General features: G+C 40.2%; 1 protein-coding gene across 2 annotated transcripts in view; it reads right to left on the bottom strand.

Moving 5' to 3' along the window:
- Positions 1-1,530: 1,530 nt before the first annotated feature.
- sh3gl3.L (SH3-domain GRB2-like 3 L homeolog) overlaps positions 1,531-17,897 on the bottom strand; it is a 32,990-nt gene continuing 16,623 nt past the window's right edge. Inside the window, exons 2-9 of one of the 2 annotated variants that reach the window (XM_018251106.2) lie at positions 15,094-15,162; positions 14,897-14,969; positions 13,530-13,673; positions 11,977-12,110; positions 9,668-9,826; positions 6,039-6,142; positions 5,565-5,689; positions 1,531-2,300 (exon numbers count right to left, since the gene is read on the bottom strand). In XM_018251106.2, the coding sequence (XP_018106595.1) occupies positions 2,098-2,300; positions 5,565-5,689; positions 6,039-6,142; positions 9,668-9,826; positions 11,977-12,110; positions 13,530-13,673; positions 14,897-14,969; positions 15,094-15,162 (1,011 nt within the window). In that variant the 3' untranslated portion in view covers positions 1,531-2,097. 2 annotated transcript variants of the gene reach the window in all.

Raw genomic sequence — 17,897 nt, 5'->3', positions numbered from 1 at the left:
ATTCAGGGAGAGAATTCCACATCTTCACAGCTCTCACTGTAAAAAATCCCTTCCGAATATTTAGGCGGAACCTCTTTTCTTCTAATTGGAATCGGAATTTGACCTTGATGCTGCCGACTGGCATTGCTTGCTATAGCCAAGTTTATCATTTACAAGGACTTCAAGGTCCTTTTCCATAATGGATTTGCCTAGTGCAGTCCCATTAAGGGTATAAGTGGCTTGGATATTTTTACATCCCAGGTGCATGACTTTACATTTATTGACATTGAATCTCATTTGCCACTTAGCTGCCCAGTTTGTCAAGATCATGTTGCAAGGATGCCACATCCTGGATGGAATTAATTGGGCTGGATAGTTTTGTGTCATCTGCAAACACTGATACATTACTTACAACACCCTCCCCTAAGTCATTAATGAACAAGTTAAATAAAAGTGGACCCAATACTGAGCCCTGAGGGACCCCACTAAGAACCTTACTCCAAGCAGAGAATGTCCCATTAACAACCACCCTCTGTACCTGATCCTGTAGCCAGTTTCCTATCCATGTGCAAACGACTTCATTAAGCCCAACAGACCTTAGTTTAGAAAGCAGTCGTTTGTGGGGCACAGTATCAAACGCTTTGGCAAAATCCAAATAGATCACATCTACTGCCCCCCCACTGTCCAGCATCTTACTTACCTCATCATAAAAAGCAATCACATTTGTCTGACATGACCTATCCTTCATAAAGCTCCTTTTACTTCTAAATGTTGCTCACGGTTTGTAAAGGTTGGAGATCCCTGCTCTAGCATATCATTTTAGCCGAGGGCCATTAAGGGAGAAAGTGAAATAAATCCTTCCTATTCTTTGAAACAAAACTATTAGAGGTTACATTTATGAAGTAGGAAGTGCTTATGGTTATATTGTGTTTTAGACTGGTGTACATTGGTTTATGTTATTACCAAGTTGCCATTTATCAGGATTTCTTTAAATTCAGTTTTTGATTTTACAGGGGATGGTAAAGAAATCATGGATAAATGGGAATGTTGAATGGGAAGAAAGATCGCTCATAGTACAAGTTGATCCTGGGACAGGAAGGAATTTTTTCCCCCCTCTGAGGCAAATTTGGAGAGGCTTCAAATGTATTTTTTTTTTGCCTTCCTCTGGATCAACTAGCAGTTAGGCAGGTTAAAAGGTTGAATTTGATGAATGTGTGTTTTTTCAACCAAACTTTCTTTGTATGTAACTTGGTAAACCCATACTGTAATCTGCACTGTTACAAGGTAACTTTAGTGAAAGATACTGCATCAGGGTCTAACCCCTCAAGTGTTGGGGCTCTTGCACATGAGCGTTTTGGGCCCTGCTTTCTGTTACAATATGTTCAACTACAGGGGAGCACAGGCCCAGTCACACTCATCTTCTGTATGGTCCTGTCCTTGCGATGATGACGCATCACTGAACGCAGGTGGAATGCAACATGCATTCCAAGCGCAGCGTCTTGGCTTCTTTCAACACACAATAAATCAATTTGTGACCATCAGCTGTTTATATTTTATTAGATTTGGTCAGATAACCGTAGCATTTTTAATAAGACAATTTACAATAACTTTTTAGCAACATTGCCTACTCTCGTTAACAAATATTGTGCAACACGTATTAGAGTATTCACAGTTAAAAGGCTTACTTTTTCTTTTTAATAACAATCAATCAGCCGCTGCAGAAACTGATCTTTTGTGTTTTGTGCTAGCCGTGAGTGCAAGAGAAGCCTGCCTTGCACCCCGGACGCTCTTAATACTTTGAGAGGAGTATAAAACCCTGACTTTCAGCAAGGATCCGACGCACAAACAAGGAACATACCACGTCTGAAACAATGTAACCAGGAAATCTCCATAGAACATTAAGAACAAAAATAGATTTGCATTTTGATGTAACAATGTCAAATGTTTTCATAAAAATAAAATTAATACAAAATAAATACATATAAAAGAGATGACACGTACTAAAGATCACTCCAATAGCAAGGCGTTCACAGAATGCCACATTCAAAATGTTTGCAAGTCCTTTTGTTTTGCTTTTTTTTTTTTAACAAGATGAAATTGTCCCTCGGTCCTTGTTTACTATGGAAGCGGAACCACCACTTCCACATAGTTAATAGGGAAAAATCCAGATTCGCCACTGACCATCCCTTCAAACCAGTTCTCATCGATTTGATTGGTTAAAGTAATGATGTCTCCTTCCTTAAATCCAAGTTCTCCTTCATTTTCAGGCTCAAAGTCATACAGTGCTCTGCAGCAAGGCTGGTCCAAGTGGACAGAAGAACCTATGAAATGTATGGACAGCAAATGAGTGTTGATTAACAAAATCATATTCACATCACCAGCACTGACAGCACTACAGTAAATGTATATGTAGACCAATATCCTACACTGTAATTATCCTATTTTTATCTAAACCAAATTAGAATTACAGGTATGCGATCCGTTATCCAGAAACCCATTATACAGAAAGCTCTTAATCACGGGAAGCCCATCTCCCATAGACTCCTTTTTAATTAAAAAAGAATCGCATTTTTATAAATGATTTCCTTTTTCTCTGTAATAATAAAACAGTACCTTGTACTTACAAACCAAGATAATTAATCCTTAATGGATGCAATATAGTCCTTTTGGGTTTAATGTTTAAATGCTTGTCTAGTAGACAATTTATGGAGATGCAAATTACGGAAAGATCTCTTTTACTGGAAATCAGCAGGTCCTGAGCATTCTGATTAACAGGTTCCATACCTGTATATAAATTAGGGATGCACAGAATCCACTATTTGGGATTCCTTCATGAACGATTCGGCCAATCTGAATCCTAATTCACATATGCAGATTTGGTTAGGTCAGAGATTCTGAGCAGCAGTTGAACATGGTCACATATATATGACCTCACAGATAGAAACAAATGGGTGGAGATCGGGATAATCCTACTGCCTGAATTAAAAGTCAAAATATTGGACTGAAACAAGAAGAGATGGCCTGTACATGTAGCGGATGTTTTCTTGGGTACTGCATTTTGGCAGCACAGATCTGTGGAAGTGTTTTTTGTTTGAGGGTAATTTCAGTCTTTAGCTTTGGGGGTAGAGACCCAATTCTTGACTCTTCATCTGTGCTAACCTTTGTCCTGTTAAGTAGTGTGTGTTTGTGAGAAAGTGGAGTGGGCATACATATACAGGTACGGGACCTGGGGTTTTACGGATAATGGATCTTTACGTAATCTAGATCTTCCCACCTTAAAGGGCATGTAAAGGCAAAAAAATAAAATCCCATTTTTACTTTCTTTAATGAAAAAGAAACCTATCTCCAATATACTTTAATTAAAACATGTGTACCGTTTTTATAAGAAACCTGACTGTATGCAGTGAAATTCTCCCTTCATTTACTGCTGTGGATAGGAATTGTCAGATGGTCCCTAACTGCTGAGCAGGGAAACAGTCAAACCTATGAACAGCAGGGGGAGCCCGCCTTACTTCCCAGCCATGCAGAACTCAAGCAGCTTTGTTTATGGCGATCCCTAAGAAGCCCAGACCACACTGAGCATGTGCACAGTCTTAGTCTTGCAAAGATGTTTAAAGGAGAAGGAAAGCCCCAGGGCGCAAAACCCCTCCCGTGTATTGCCCCCCCTCCCTCCTCCCCCCTGGCCTACCCCTCCCGCTGGGCAAATGCCCCTAACTTGTTACTCACCCCTCTGCGCAGGTCCTGTCCACGGAGTTCACAGTCGCCATCTTCTCCCACGCGCGTCTTCTTCCTGCTCTGACCGGCGTCTTCTGGCGCATGCGCAGTAGGAACAGGTACCGGTACAGCTCTATTGTGCATGCGCCGAATGTCACGAAGTTTTCCGATTTCACTTCGTGACATTCGGCGCATGCGCAATAGAGCTGTACCGGTACCTGTTCCTACTGCGCATGCGCCAGAAGACGCCGGTCAGAGCAGGAAGAAGACGCGCGTGGGAGAAGATGGCGACTGTGAACTCCGTGGACAGGACCTGCGCAGAGGGGTGAGTAACAAGTTAGGGGCATTTGCCCAGCGGGAGGGGTAGGCCAGGGGGGAGGAGGGAGGGGGGCAATACACGGGAGGGGGGGAGGGGTTTTGCGTCCTGGGGCTTTCCTTCTCCTTTAACAAAGTTACAAGATTGTGACCCCTGTAGACAACTTTGAAAGCATAAATCATTTGTTTGATTAGGCTTGTGGTGCAGTAAGTTTATGTTTAGTATACAAAATAAAGCATTTCTAGCCTTATTCTATTTTAGACTTTACATGAAAATCATGTAAACGTTAAATAAACCCAATAGGCTGGTTTTGCTTACAATAAGGATTAATTATATCATAGTTGGGATCAAGTACAAGCTACTGTTTTATTATCACAGAGAAAAAGAAAATAATGTTTAAAAATTTGGATTAGTTGATTATAATGGAGTCTATGGGAGACGACCTCTCCGTAATTCAGAGCTTTCTGGATAATGGGTTTCATCTTTGTGCGTCATACACTGGTCAATTGTGCACGAGTGAAGTGATCCACACAATGTCGACTGGAATGCCTAGGGCCCACCAGAAAAGTTAGTCCAGGGGCCCATTCTCCAAACTATTTCTTCCTGTCTTCATCCCACTCAACCTCTATTTTTCAAGTCTCTTTTTTTTCTATTCTATTATTTATTATTCTTTAGCCTCTCTGTTCCCATACAGAAGTAGGTAATGACCATGAAACAGGCCAAATGGTTAGAAGAAGGAGGGCCCACTGACACTTGGCCCCCCGGGAGTTTTCCTGGTTTCTCGGTGGGCCAGTCCGACACTGGATCTACAGCAACCAGCCTGAAAATCACTTCTACTGAATCATCAGGCAGTTCCCACTGAATACTCTTGGAGATGGCAGAGGTGAATTCTGACACTTCTATGCACCAGAGCCATAATCTGTGCCATCAAGATTATACACAGGAGCTTGCCTTCTTTTAAGTGTCAGTGTGCTCTGGGCTACTGCTGAAAGGCTATAGGGCTTATTGGAAATCATTAGCAAGAACTGAGGTGACAATCCTGATGTCAGATGCACTTGTTTCTATGCTGCCAGATAATATGAATTAGAAATAATGAATAATACACAGCAGCCCAGAACACGTATTGTGAATTAACTAAAAAGGAAATGAGGAGCTACTGGGGCATCTTCAGAGGCACAGGAGCCTCATATAGAGGTTCAAGTCGTAAAAGGTAACATTTCTGGCCCAATTGTTTGTTCAGCTTCAAGATTACTACATCATTTGAAAAGCCAAGGGCATCTCTAATAAGTATAAAATGCTGGTCATTTGCAATAAGGTTAAATACAATCATTGCACATCCTCGTTTTTGATCTTTGTAAATTTGTAGGTTATACTGCTTGTACGTTGCGTTGAATAGAACACCGAGGAACCAGCAGACCTACACACCTTTCATCCAATACCTATAAAGCTGGGTGTCCCAATAAAGAAATCAGTTTGCACTAAATTAATGACAGTTGCACAATGCAACAAATTATTAACATTTTTAGAGCAAAAAAAAACGATTCAACAGCTATACCTGATGGCTTGATTGATGTGTTGCTGGGCACCCCATTGTGATGTAACTTTTCATTTGACTCCAGGGTTGCAATGATTGATTTATGCTGCAACTCCCTCTTTGGCCGGCCGGAGGCTGTATTAATTCTGTGAACAGAACAGAACACTGGTGTCAGCACCTGAATGCAAATAATGGGATTTCATCTCAGAGTAGCTCATTCTCCCCATGATTCTGTGCTGGCTGGGCATATATAACTTAAGGGCCCATAATGCAAAATCCCACCCGAAGCCCTATCAGTCAGACACCTGGGAATGTGTAAGTGTAGGGCACATTCTTGCACCTTTGTACAGCTTTTCTGCATTTAAAAATGGGAGACTTAAAACACTCAAAAGGATGTCAATGTAAGTTCTAGAAAAAATCTGGTATGCTTAAATCCTTTCTGTGTTAGACCATTATTAAATCACACCACCATTGCTGCAAAGCATTGTGACTTACCTGTTGTGTAACCGGTTGTGTAGTTCTTCAAGAATCTGAGCCGACTGTCTGTGATAGTCTAAAGCTGCTTCTACAAATACAGACAGTTGGCTGACTTGTTCTATCTGTAAAAAGAAGACAGCAGTAATTACAACCCCCAACAAGCAATTATAAGGTTCATTTGTGATATTTTGGATTCAGTTATAGATCTCATACATGACATACTATAAACACCAAGCCAAGAATAGGAGGGGAGGGAAGAGACCTAGACCCTCTCCTCTCAGCTCCAGATAGTCCTTGGAACACAGGCTATCCTGATATGGGTTGTTCACCTTTACATTACTTTTAGTATCATGTAGAGAGTGCTATCCTGAGACAATTTGGAACTTTATTTTTGAATTATTTGTGGTTTTTGATTTATGCAGCTTTTTGTCCAGCAGCTGTCCAGTATGCTTAGACCTGTTGAAATTATGGAATGTTTTAACTAAATGACTATAGTTAACCTGACTGTAAAGCACTGCATATACCAGTAAATAAAGAGATATACACACCATACATTTGTGGAACACTGTATTTGGATATGTAACTTGCAATTCTACATACTTTCACTAGATGGAGTAAAATGCTAAGACATATTCCTATCATACATGATAAACACCATTATTTTTCTTGCATCATCTGTGATACACAGCTCTTTTTATATATCAGTATGTCCCTCGGAAAGGCATAATCAGCACATACATTGCATTATTTGTGTGGCCTTTAGATTTCATAACGCAAGTGGAAATTAGAGAAGAATGCAATGGAGAGAATGGAGTGATGAGCCTGCTAGATGCACGTACAAGATTTATACTGCTGCTACATGGCACAGTTAAAGCTTTGATCCAGCTGCTCGGACATCACTGTATTCTTGAAGGCTTAGCAATGTACTGAAATGCAAAGATTTAATTCCAGTTCAATGGGGGAGACCAGTGCCAGAGGGGCTTCTGTAAGATGCCATAGAGACAGTCACTATTTATTAGGCTGGTGGGTCCGTTTGGGCCTCTGTGCAAATGAAATGCCAGGGTTTGTTTTGAATCCCAGTCCAGACTTGGGTGAGACCTTAAATAATATATAATTATACAATGAACTGGGATCAGTACAAACCTATTTCCTAGTATTCTGTGTAGACAATTATCTCTATTTCTCTGTCATCATAGGGGGACACAGGGACGATGGGGTTAAGCTCCACCCTCCAGGAGGCAGGACACTTACTAATAAATTTGTGGGCGTGCCTAACCGGCTTAACCCCCACACTCCAGCTTATCCAATCAGTTTTTTAAGTGTCCTGTTACCAGGAGGATGGACGTCCAGCGATGTTAGTCAAGGATGACTACTCTCTTTCTGTGGTCTTACTCTGGGCAGCGCATGTTTGTCCTTAGTACAGTCCCAGTATTTCTCCGCTCACCGGGGTCATTTCTAGCCGCTATAGGCTATAACGACCACCCAGACGTATCCCTGCTAAGTTTGGCGATGGCAGATGGTCTGGCCGGGATGGGCACGAGGTGAGTACCTGCCTTGGGCATAACAACTCACCTCACAGGTCTGGCTTGGCAGCCTCCCCCCTAGCACGGTAGCCCTCCCCCCGTTCCCCCCCTTATCCTTACTGTTTTGGTAAGAGGTGCAGGGCGTGCTCCTGTACTGGCCGGTTCTTTCCCTCCATGCTGTGTCTGGGCGCTCGCTGCGCCTTCTGTCTAAGTGAGGAGACGGCTGAGGGGGGAGAGGGCCGGATCGCGCTGCGCTGGAACGCATGCGGCGTATGCGTTCCGGCGGCCATCTTGCGCACGTTGTGCGCATGCGCGTATGCGTTCCAGCGGCCATTTTGCGCACTTGTGCGCATGCGCGTATGCGTTCCAGCGGCCATCTTGCGCATAGTGCTTCTGCTGCGCACCGGATGGTCCATTTCTCCGCTCCTGCAAGTGCTAGCGAGTTGTAAGCGGTTGCTGACTGCCCCACACACTCCTACTTACCCAATCTCCATGGCAGAAGGTAGGTCAGAGGGGTTATTCACCAGGGCAGGGGGGAAGGCTGCCAAAACAGCGCAGATTAAATTTTTTGCCTGTGCCAATTGCAATGTTAAGCTGCCTCGAGGGCAGGGGGAGCCGCTCTGTAAGTCCTGTTTAGTGGGGCAGAGTACAGCGCTCATTTCAGAAGATGTTTCAAGCCCTCCAGCGGCTCAGCCAGAGAATCCTTCAAGGGAGAGTATTTCTCAAGGTCAGGGGCTCAGCTCAGATGCTGATGTGCCAGCACCATTGTGGGCCATTCATTTAACACAGTCCCTTGCTTCCTTGCAGGGTCTTCCCTCTATTGCTGACAATTTAGGAAGAATGTTAGCCAGACTTGATCAAAAGACTAGCTCTAAGCGAAAGCGGTCTGAAGAAACTAAAGTGCCTACTACGTCTATTCATTGTTTGTCTGACGAATCTGCAGCTGAGCAGGCATCCTCACAATCTGAGGGAGAATTACTTCCTTCTGAAGTTTCGTCTGGGGAGGAGGAAGAAACTGTGGAGGACCACAGAGATCATGATAGTCAGCATGATGTGGAGGGTATTATTAAGGGTGTTATGGATATTTTTTCTTCAGCTGAAGCATCTTTTGGGCGCAAGGTGCTACATTCTGTGCTGAAGTAATGGTTAATTCGTTTTCCCGCCCTGCTGTTTTGGGGGCTGCTTTGTTAAGTCCCCATCGTCCCTGTGTCCCCCTATGATGACAGAGAAAACAGGATTTTTTATACTTACCGTTAAATCTGTTTCTCTGTGATCAATAGGGGGACACAGGGCGGCCCGCCCTAAAACTTTTGTTTATTGACCGTTTGGTCATGTCGGGATAATTCCCTGATTTACCTTCTACGTGGGTTATTATTATTTTGATTATTACGTAATCTTGTTACAGCTTTTTTTGTGACAAACTGATTGGATAAGCTGGAGTGTGGGGGTTAAGCCGGTTAGGCACGCCCACAAATTTATTAGTAAGTGTCCTGCCTCCTGGAGGGTGGAGCTTAACCCCATCGTCCCTGTGTCCCCCTATTGATCACAGAGAAACAGATTTAACGGTAAGTATAAAAAATCCTGTTTTAATAGTCAGCCCTAATAAGAGTTGGATTACTCTGTATATTTGTTTGCTATTGTTCTGCCATATGTTATGTACCACTCACAATCTTTTAAGGCCCCCTCTATCCCCTTTTTAAAGAAGCTATATTTGTGCATGTATTTTCTATATTGAACAAGCAAATCAGCCAACAACCTGACTGGACACTCTATCTACACCAGCAGCCACTGGGTCTGCTGTCTCTACAAGCTCTTGCTGCCTCCCATGAGACTGTGCCTTAGCTTTTATGTGCTGGGAGAATAATAAACAGGCACCATAATTACTTGAGAGAAACGATTTACGGAAAATAATAAAAGCTTAGCCTAGAGACAGCTTATGTAAGTCTGTATAACTGGGAAAACATGTTTGTAGCTGTCAAGGTTATAATCATCATAATATATATATATATTAATTGTGTTTTTATGGCATATACAACATAACACTGTGTGAAAGTGTCACCTGCACTTATATTTATTGAGCAGGGACTCACATTCGCCCTTCTGAACAGAAAAACAACCACTTACATCATTTTCCAAGAAGTTAAACATACTCCTTTCTGCTAGTTCCTTGGACTCTTCAAATTTCTCCACCGCTTGTCTGATTTCTTCATCCGGGATCTTCCCCTGGCGTCTCTTTTTGTAGTCGTAATCTAAACGACGTCCTTCCAGCTTTTTTAAATGGTACTGCAAAGGAGAAAATATCAGGGATGGTCCAGTTTTGCTGGTCACCAGAAAAAAAGTAGGCTTAGACTTCAGAGGCACCGGGAAATTCACAGAAGAAAGAGGCACCTATGATACAATCCATTCACCCAGTGATGTCATTTCTGTCATGTGACTCACTGAAACGTGTGTATTATAATAAACAAAGTACTCCCTGTTGCAAAATATGAGGATATTAAAAGTAACATCGACTTGTGTTTTTATATGGTCATGGAACTCCTCTGTAACTTTTAATATGCTTATATTTTACAAGAGGGGGTACTTTGTGCACTATATAATGAGACAAGCCAAGTGTGCCTCATGGGAAGTAAGTTCTACTGCAGGAGCACCTTATAGAGAAACAACAGCCAGCACCCAGGTGAGAACAAGTGAGGCCTAGGTATAGAACGGTTATAGTACATTGTAGCAGCAAGAATGCTACCTGACAGTAAGGGATGAAGTCAACAAGACAGGATAGTGGCAGGCCCAGAGGTACTTTAGGCAAGAAATTGGATTTTTGTTGGAGACCTGTTGGAAATTTGGAGACAGGTCCCCAGTTGAACTGTTTCTGTATGTATTTGGATATTGCTAGAATATATATGAAATGAAATAATTTATTGCAATCGTGTCTGAAAGGAATAAACTTACTATTTGCAGACAACTCCTGGTACCCTTAACCAAATACATGTGGTTTAAAGTGGGAAAAGTAACCAGAGGGTATTACCACCTACATGTTACTATTTGGCCAATTTATCATTAATCTGTATGTTTTTGCGAGCATTACTGATACATACAGCTTCAAAAAAGACATTGGGGCAGATTCACTAAAGGGCGAATAGTTGCCAGCGACTGCTTCGCACACATCGCACCACTTCAGCAGGCGCAAATTCGCTACCACTACGCAAATTCACTAATGTGCGAAGTTGCGCCCGGGGGACGAACGCTGGCAACTTTTCACTACTACTGCGTCAGTGTGAGCATTTGTGCCTAGCGAAAATCCCTAGGGGCAAATTTACTAAACTCCAAAAATTCGCCAGCGACGGCTTCACTCACATAGCAACACTTTGCGTTACTGCGGCAAGTGAAGCGAAGTTGCGCTAGCGTTGCCTAATTTGCATACGCGGGAAGTTAAAAGTCCAATGGATGTATATGTTGCAGCCAATACATTACGCTACACAAGCCTGGGAAACCTTAATAAAGTAAAATAGAGTTGTTATATTGCCCTACACATGAGCCCACTGTATAGTTTATGTGCCATTTGTTAGGAAATGTAGGGGGGAAGCCTGTTAATTTACGATCTTTTGCAGCCTATCGCCCTGAAAATTGAAAAGTCGCCAGCGTTTTTGGGACTTGGGAAAAAAATTTAAATTATTTTTTGAGGAAGTCCTATCTACTCTATTGCACTTTGCCTGGTCTGAGGTGGCGTAGGCAAGTCTGGCGCAAGAGGTAACGTTCAGCAAAATCCGCATCTTAGTGAATTTGCGTAGTAGTAACGTCCATTCGCCAGAGCGCAACTTCACCAGGCATAAGGGAGCAAAGTACTGCTAGAGTCTCTTTCGCTAGCGAAGTTATGCCAGCGACCGTATATCGGCGAAATAACGAAATTACGTCACGCTGGCGAATCTTCGCTATCGTTAGTCACTTCTCCCTTTAGTATATCTGCCCCATTGATATTTTCTCCATTTAGCAATTTCTGACTTGTCCTAGCATGGAAAAACATTTGTGCAAAATCATTTCTCCCCTTTTTGCCATTTGCATCAGGGATTAAGGATTTGGATAGGTGCTGATTTACTCAGTGCAGCTGCTGCTGTTGAGATGCACTGCACATGCCGTACTGCTGAGTACTCACACCCTTAGAAAACAGATACAGTATGTCTGACTTCTCAAATCTAACAAACATGCTGATGAAAGTTGTTTCTTCTTGTTTATTGTTTGTAAAAATTGGAAAACTTTAAATAAACTCCTTTAAAAAAAACATGCTGATATATTAACACATCTATAAATGTATCAATTCAGTAAGATGTTCCTTAAAAGTGTTATCAAATACGAAACAAACCGAAGCAAATCAAAATCCTTCCGCATTTCCCAGTTCAAATCAGATTGAGTTAATAAAAGTAAATCCCAGGGATATTTACCAGGATTTCTTTAAGATCCTTGTCTTGTAAGGACTGTAGGGGATCGATAAAGTTTTGCTTGACATTAATATCAAGTGAGTCCTTCACCTCTGCCATTTGTTTCATGCATTCGCCGGCATCTAACAAAGCACAGCCTGGGATAAAGGGAGACACTGGTTGATAAGTTGTTTGCAAACAATTAAAAGACAAAGTGAAAGACATGTTGTCCTATTGGAAAGATGTAAACTATTGCATTAAGCCACCACCACATCTCCACTGCTGTTTATTTGCTTATTTCAACGTTAGAAAGATATTTTATGCTTAGGTTATTATCCGTTATTTAATCAGAGCTAATATATAAATGGAAATGTTGCCTATTGGTAATAAAACCAGGCAGTTTAGAAAAGTAGGGGTGCATAGCTTATTATGTTCAAAGAATGTCCTTTCTATTTATAGTTACTGACTCAGTATCATTTCTCTTGCAACACAGGAGACCTTCCATACAATAGCAGCATGTTGCACATTCTAATAACCTTCAGAAGATGTTTTATTTTAGTTTAAAGTGGATTGCAAAGAAAAAAAAAGCAATATGGCAGTTCCCAATCATACACATTAATACAAACGACGGTAGGTAAGGGATATTTCGATTGTAAGCTCTCTTTACTTATTTTTTTGTATGTAATTTGTATGTCCAGTTCATACACCCATTTGTTGTACAGTGCTGTGGAATATGTTGGTACTATATAAATATGTGTTAATAGTATCTGTGGACCACAATAAGATAAGCTGCCATTATACAGGGTAGTTTGTTTTCACTTTGCACACTGTCTCCTCCATTTTGTATGTAGCAACAGGCTTCTGTACTCCTTTTCCTTTTCAAATAAATGCAAAATAAATTGAGTGTATTCTGGAGCAACTGTGTACAGGGCCAAATGGGCATATTTAGGTTTTTCTTTTTCTATATGTCCCTATCACACTGCAAAAAGGAACATATTATGTTTACTTCAATGGCTAGGGGTTATGTGATGAAAGACCCTTGTTCTTGACTTGTGCCTCACCCGATATACCACAATGGGTGCAGGGTAACATGGTGGCGCCGGAATGTCACCAGGATACCTGTAGTTATTTAGGCCCTATACAAAAATATGAGTATTCCATCACTTAAAATAAATTGAAAATCAATTTCCCAAATTTTGGATAGGTAGTAGTACTTCCTCTATTCTTTATAAGGACTTGGAGTGCCTTCTTGTGTTGATGAAATCTTGTTCAGTTCCTCTACAGGTAGGCAGGTGCTAAAACACCATATGGGATAAACTTTGATGTGGGTATACTGGCGATTTAATGAACATATATTTGTGCATTATACCCTGTTTTTAAAAGTATATACAATAACATATTGGCCAAGGAATGTCCATAACAATGTAAAGGCATAAGGCCGAAAGCTAAGTGTTTCTATACAGGTCATGGAACTCCAGAATCCCACCTAATATGGGTAATGGAGGGTTCAGGGTATGGGTTACATTTACTTTATGTTAAAGAAATAAGAATCTTTCGAAGTCAAAATGATCTCTCACCAAATTCTGATTCTTCCCCTAATTCTCTCCCATGACGAAGCATGCAGTCCCCCAGTAATCCTTCTGTCTGTGGGTAGCCTGTAGTTTTGACTTGTCCTCGGATTTTGGACATGGTGTTCAACATTCCCAGCCGGGCTCTGTATGCTGAAAATATAACATTCTAGCGTCATTGTGTTTGTATTGTGTCATTTTGAATACTCTGAGTGTGTGATGCACTAGATTCAAGTCAGCTGTGTTTTAGGAGCCGAACATAAAGGGGACCATAGAAGTATCACCTTCCCCAGAATGTGTGCCTTGTACTTTCCTCTTAGCAAAGATCAATTAACCAGCATTTAGGCACAGTATGGAAGTATGGAGGAGCGAATACTGAGCAAAGTACCATAATGAATAGTATTTAAATAAATGTCATTTTACAGACATTCAAATCCTAATGTTTGTGGTAGTGTGTATCAGAATCAACATGCAAATACTCAGATTAATGGGCTTTGATCATTCAGATTAGAGCATTTTCTAGTAAATGATGAGCTAAGAAGTGAGTTCGTTCTCAAGATTACTCACAGGGTAATATATAATTAATATCCGTTTGGGCCTACAGTAATGTAATGCTATTTTTGTTAGCCTCCTGCTGTTATCTGGGCTGAACACAAGGTACACGTGATTCTCTCCATCAACTGGGCCCTCGCTGTACTATTGGATGAAAGGGTCTCCAAGCGGATACAAGCACTATATAATAATTTTGGGGTCATTGGTTTACAACAGTTAAAACAAGAATTTTATTTTATTTGCTGAATAAAATATTTAGAAAAGTATATCACTTAGAGCAAACTAAGAGCCACCTTAATAGATAAAAGGCTAAAATCAATAATTATAGTCACTGTATAAGTAGCATTTAAACACCTTTTCCAGCCCCAGCGTGCTGACTCTAACGTATCAAGGGAATGTCCAGTATCTTAGAACTAACCTAATGTCTATTCTCTGCTGGTTGTAACCTAGGGCACACTACTACTCAGTGGAGAACATCTCATATTAGCTGCCAATCACCTGTCTAACACTCCTATGATGGTCTATCTTTATACAATCTAGTCCATATTCACAGGACCATGTCTCCCTGACTACCACTGTGGGGTTCTCCTTACTCCAAAGAACTTCTTCTTTACAGAATTCTTCTTCCTATGCCTCCCTGCAACCTCCTACCCCCAACAAGAAATGGATGCTAAGGGAGCCTAAAACTTGTATGTCCTCCCTTTTATACACTATAGGCTATCCATAGTTCCCCTGGGCCAAGAAGGATCGGTAATTCCCAAAAGGCATCTTTAGACCTTATTTCCCTTCAGTAATATGCCCTGCTAAGTGTGCCTGTACATTACCTGGGTTGGGCTGCAGGTACTCTGTAGTTTTTGAGAGAAGCTCTGCAACAACCTTATTAGTGATGTCAATTTTCTAAAAGAAAAAAAAACACATGGTGAAACTAATATACAGTGCCATTGTGTAAACAACATATATTGTAAAACTGCACAGCAGAGCATATTCATCCTGCAGCGAATAAAACAGCATTTTCTCTTACTCTCTCCATCTCCTGAAAGTCATCATCGAGTTTTGTTCCTTCTGCTCCGCTGATTTTCTCACTGAACAGCTGCAAGAAAACACAAAGTGATATTAATAATTGCTCGCAGCCGTGTGAGGAATTATAGGTGTAACCAACTATACAACACCCTAGGGTTCACTGGAATTCCAACATTCCATAATTGGATCATTTTGCCCTCAAAATGATAAACAAAAGTAAGTTATATCTAAACTTTTCTACATAAAGGCCAATACATTGCCCTACCCCTACTTCAGGGGCTCAAAGTAATGGATGGCGATCATGGCCTGAAAAATAAAAAAGATGGTTAACGGGATGGTTCACCTTTAAAGAGATACTGACATCAGAAAATAACCTTTTTAATATCTATCATAACATTGTCTTTGAAATTTATTTAAAATGTTGCCATAAAAGTATTTGCCTGATGCTTTTACATTACCTTTCTTACCCCCATGTTCCTCTATGAGGAGGCTGCCATATTTGTGCAGCAGTAGTCCGTTAGCATTAGAAACTCTAACTGACGGGTTAAGAAGGGACAGTCAGGTTGGCAAAACAGTCAGGTTTAGGAACTTAAAGGTAATAATTACTTACAAAAGCAGAACTATCATCGAAAAACGATCAACATGACCTATAGGTAACTTTTAATGTAGATCAATATTTTCAAAAGAGATACTTTAGTTTCAGTATCACTTTAAGTAAACTTTTAGCATTTTATAGAATGGCTAATTCTAAGCAACATTTCAATTGCCCTACATTTTTTCTTTTTTTTTTTATAGTCTGACTCTTTGCAGCTTTCAAATGACTCCACCTAAAAAAAATATATATATAAAAAAAACAAATTTATGGTTATAGCTACTTTTTATTATTCATATTTCTATTCAATCCCTCTCCTTTCATATTCCAGTCTCTTATTTAAATTAATGTGTGGTTGCTAAGGTAATTGGGATCCTAGCAACCAGATAACATAAACTGGAGATGAAAAATTAAAAACAATTGCGAATTGCTTCATAATATAACTCTATACATCATACTAAAAGTTAATTTAAAGGTGAACAATTATGCTAGATGTCTGGAGGGGGGGTACGTGCATTGTATGGGGAAAAACACACGCCAGACTGAACTGATTTTCTGTGTGGTGCCATATTGGTAAATGAGATAGCTGACATGTAGTAAACAGTGTTAGAGAAAAGAAAATGTGCAAAGCAAAATCATTTTCCCCTGTGCACAGTTATGATATGTCTCAACTGTCAGTGGATAAAGATCGCAGGAATAAAAAATGTGCAATGCTCAATTAAAATTTGCAATGCCTAATACAGATACTTCTGATACTGAAGTGTGGAGATTGTAATAGTAACCTTGTTTGATGTACAAAACTGTCTAACCACTGCTTCTCACTTTGGTATTGAACAAATAAAACTGAAGTTTAAAAAAAAAATTGCAATTCAATAAAAATGTAGGAAACGTTATTAGACTGTGAAATGCACATATTTATTCTTATATTTGTGGATTTTTATTGTGCTTACATCTTTTATTACATATCGCCATTTGTGTCTGTACTTGTAACATCAATATCAAGTTGGCTGCACCGGCATAATTGCGGCAGTCAGGGTGGTGGCAAGGCACGGGAGAGACCACTTGTTTGCCAGAATGAAATGAAAGAGTCAAGTACAATTTGCGCATGGGCAAGATTACAGTATGTACACCATGTATACACAATAGTCCCTGGTTGCATTGACAGCACACTTGTCTCTATGAAAGACTCAGATCTGCATCTGCAGTGGTTAGGTTTTTTCAGTTATGAACAGATTCATCCTGCGCATAATACATCCTCTATGTTTAGTTGTCTACAGTTGCTTGTAAAAAAAAAATCACTTTCACTTATTTCTCATATAAAAATGATAATTGAAAAGAAGGCAGACTGAAAGGGATGTTTAAAGGGGAACTATCGCAAAAATTTTAATTTGATATGAGCTTCAGCATACTGAAATAAGAATCTTTTTAAATACATTCAATTAAACATTTTGTACTATTTCTGAAATAATCAAGTTTATCTTCACTATCCCTCTCTCATCATCTGTTTCTCCTCATTCTGTCTTCATGCAGCAGTTGGTTGTCAGATGAAAGATTCAATATATCTTATAGGGGGTCTCCTTTTGCCTAGAAGATGTATTAGTGCTCACTCTATTAGAATCAATAGAAACCCTGTCTCTCTACATGCAGAATTTGTGCAAAAGGCAGTTATTTTGTTAAATTTTGCTTGTACTGAAATCAGTTATTTGAGTGATATCTAATACATCTGCTAAGAAAGGAAGCCCTCCTATAAGATATATTGGATCATTCATCTGACACCCAACTGCTGCATGAAGAGAGAATGAAGAGAAACAGATGCTGAGAGAGGAATAGTGAAGATAAACTTGATTATTTCAAAAACAATGCAGAATTTTAAATTGATTGTATTTAGAAAGTTTCTTACTTCAGTATGAGGAAGCTTATATTACATATTCATTTTTGCGGTAGTTCCCCTTTAACTTCTAATTTTGGTTAATGTCTACAGCTTATGTACCTATTTATTGGGGTTTTCCAGATAACATATCTTTCCATAATTTGGATCTTCCCACCTTAAGTCAACTAGAAAATCATGTAAATATTAAATAAACCCAATAGGCTGGTTTTGCTTCCAATAAGGATTAATCATATCATAGCTTGAATCAAGTAAACGCTATTGTTTTATTATTACACAGAAAAATGAAATCATTTTTAAAAAATCTGGGTTATTTGGATAAAAT

This window comes from Xenopus laevis, chromosome 3L (assembly GCF_017654675.1).
Source record: "Xenopus laevis strain J_2021 chromosome 3L, Xenopus_laevis_v10.1, whole genome shotgun sequence".
Classification (NCBI taxonomy): domain Eukaryota; kingdom Metazoa; phylum Chordata; class Amphibia; order Anura; family Pipidae; genus Xenopus; species Xenopus laevis.
This window is presented reverse-complemented; position numbering and strand designations above follow the sequence as displayed.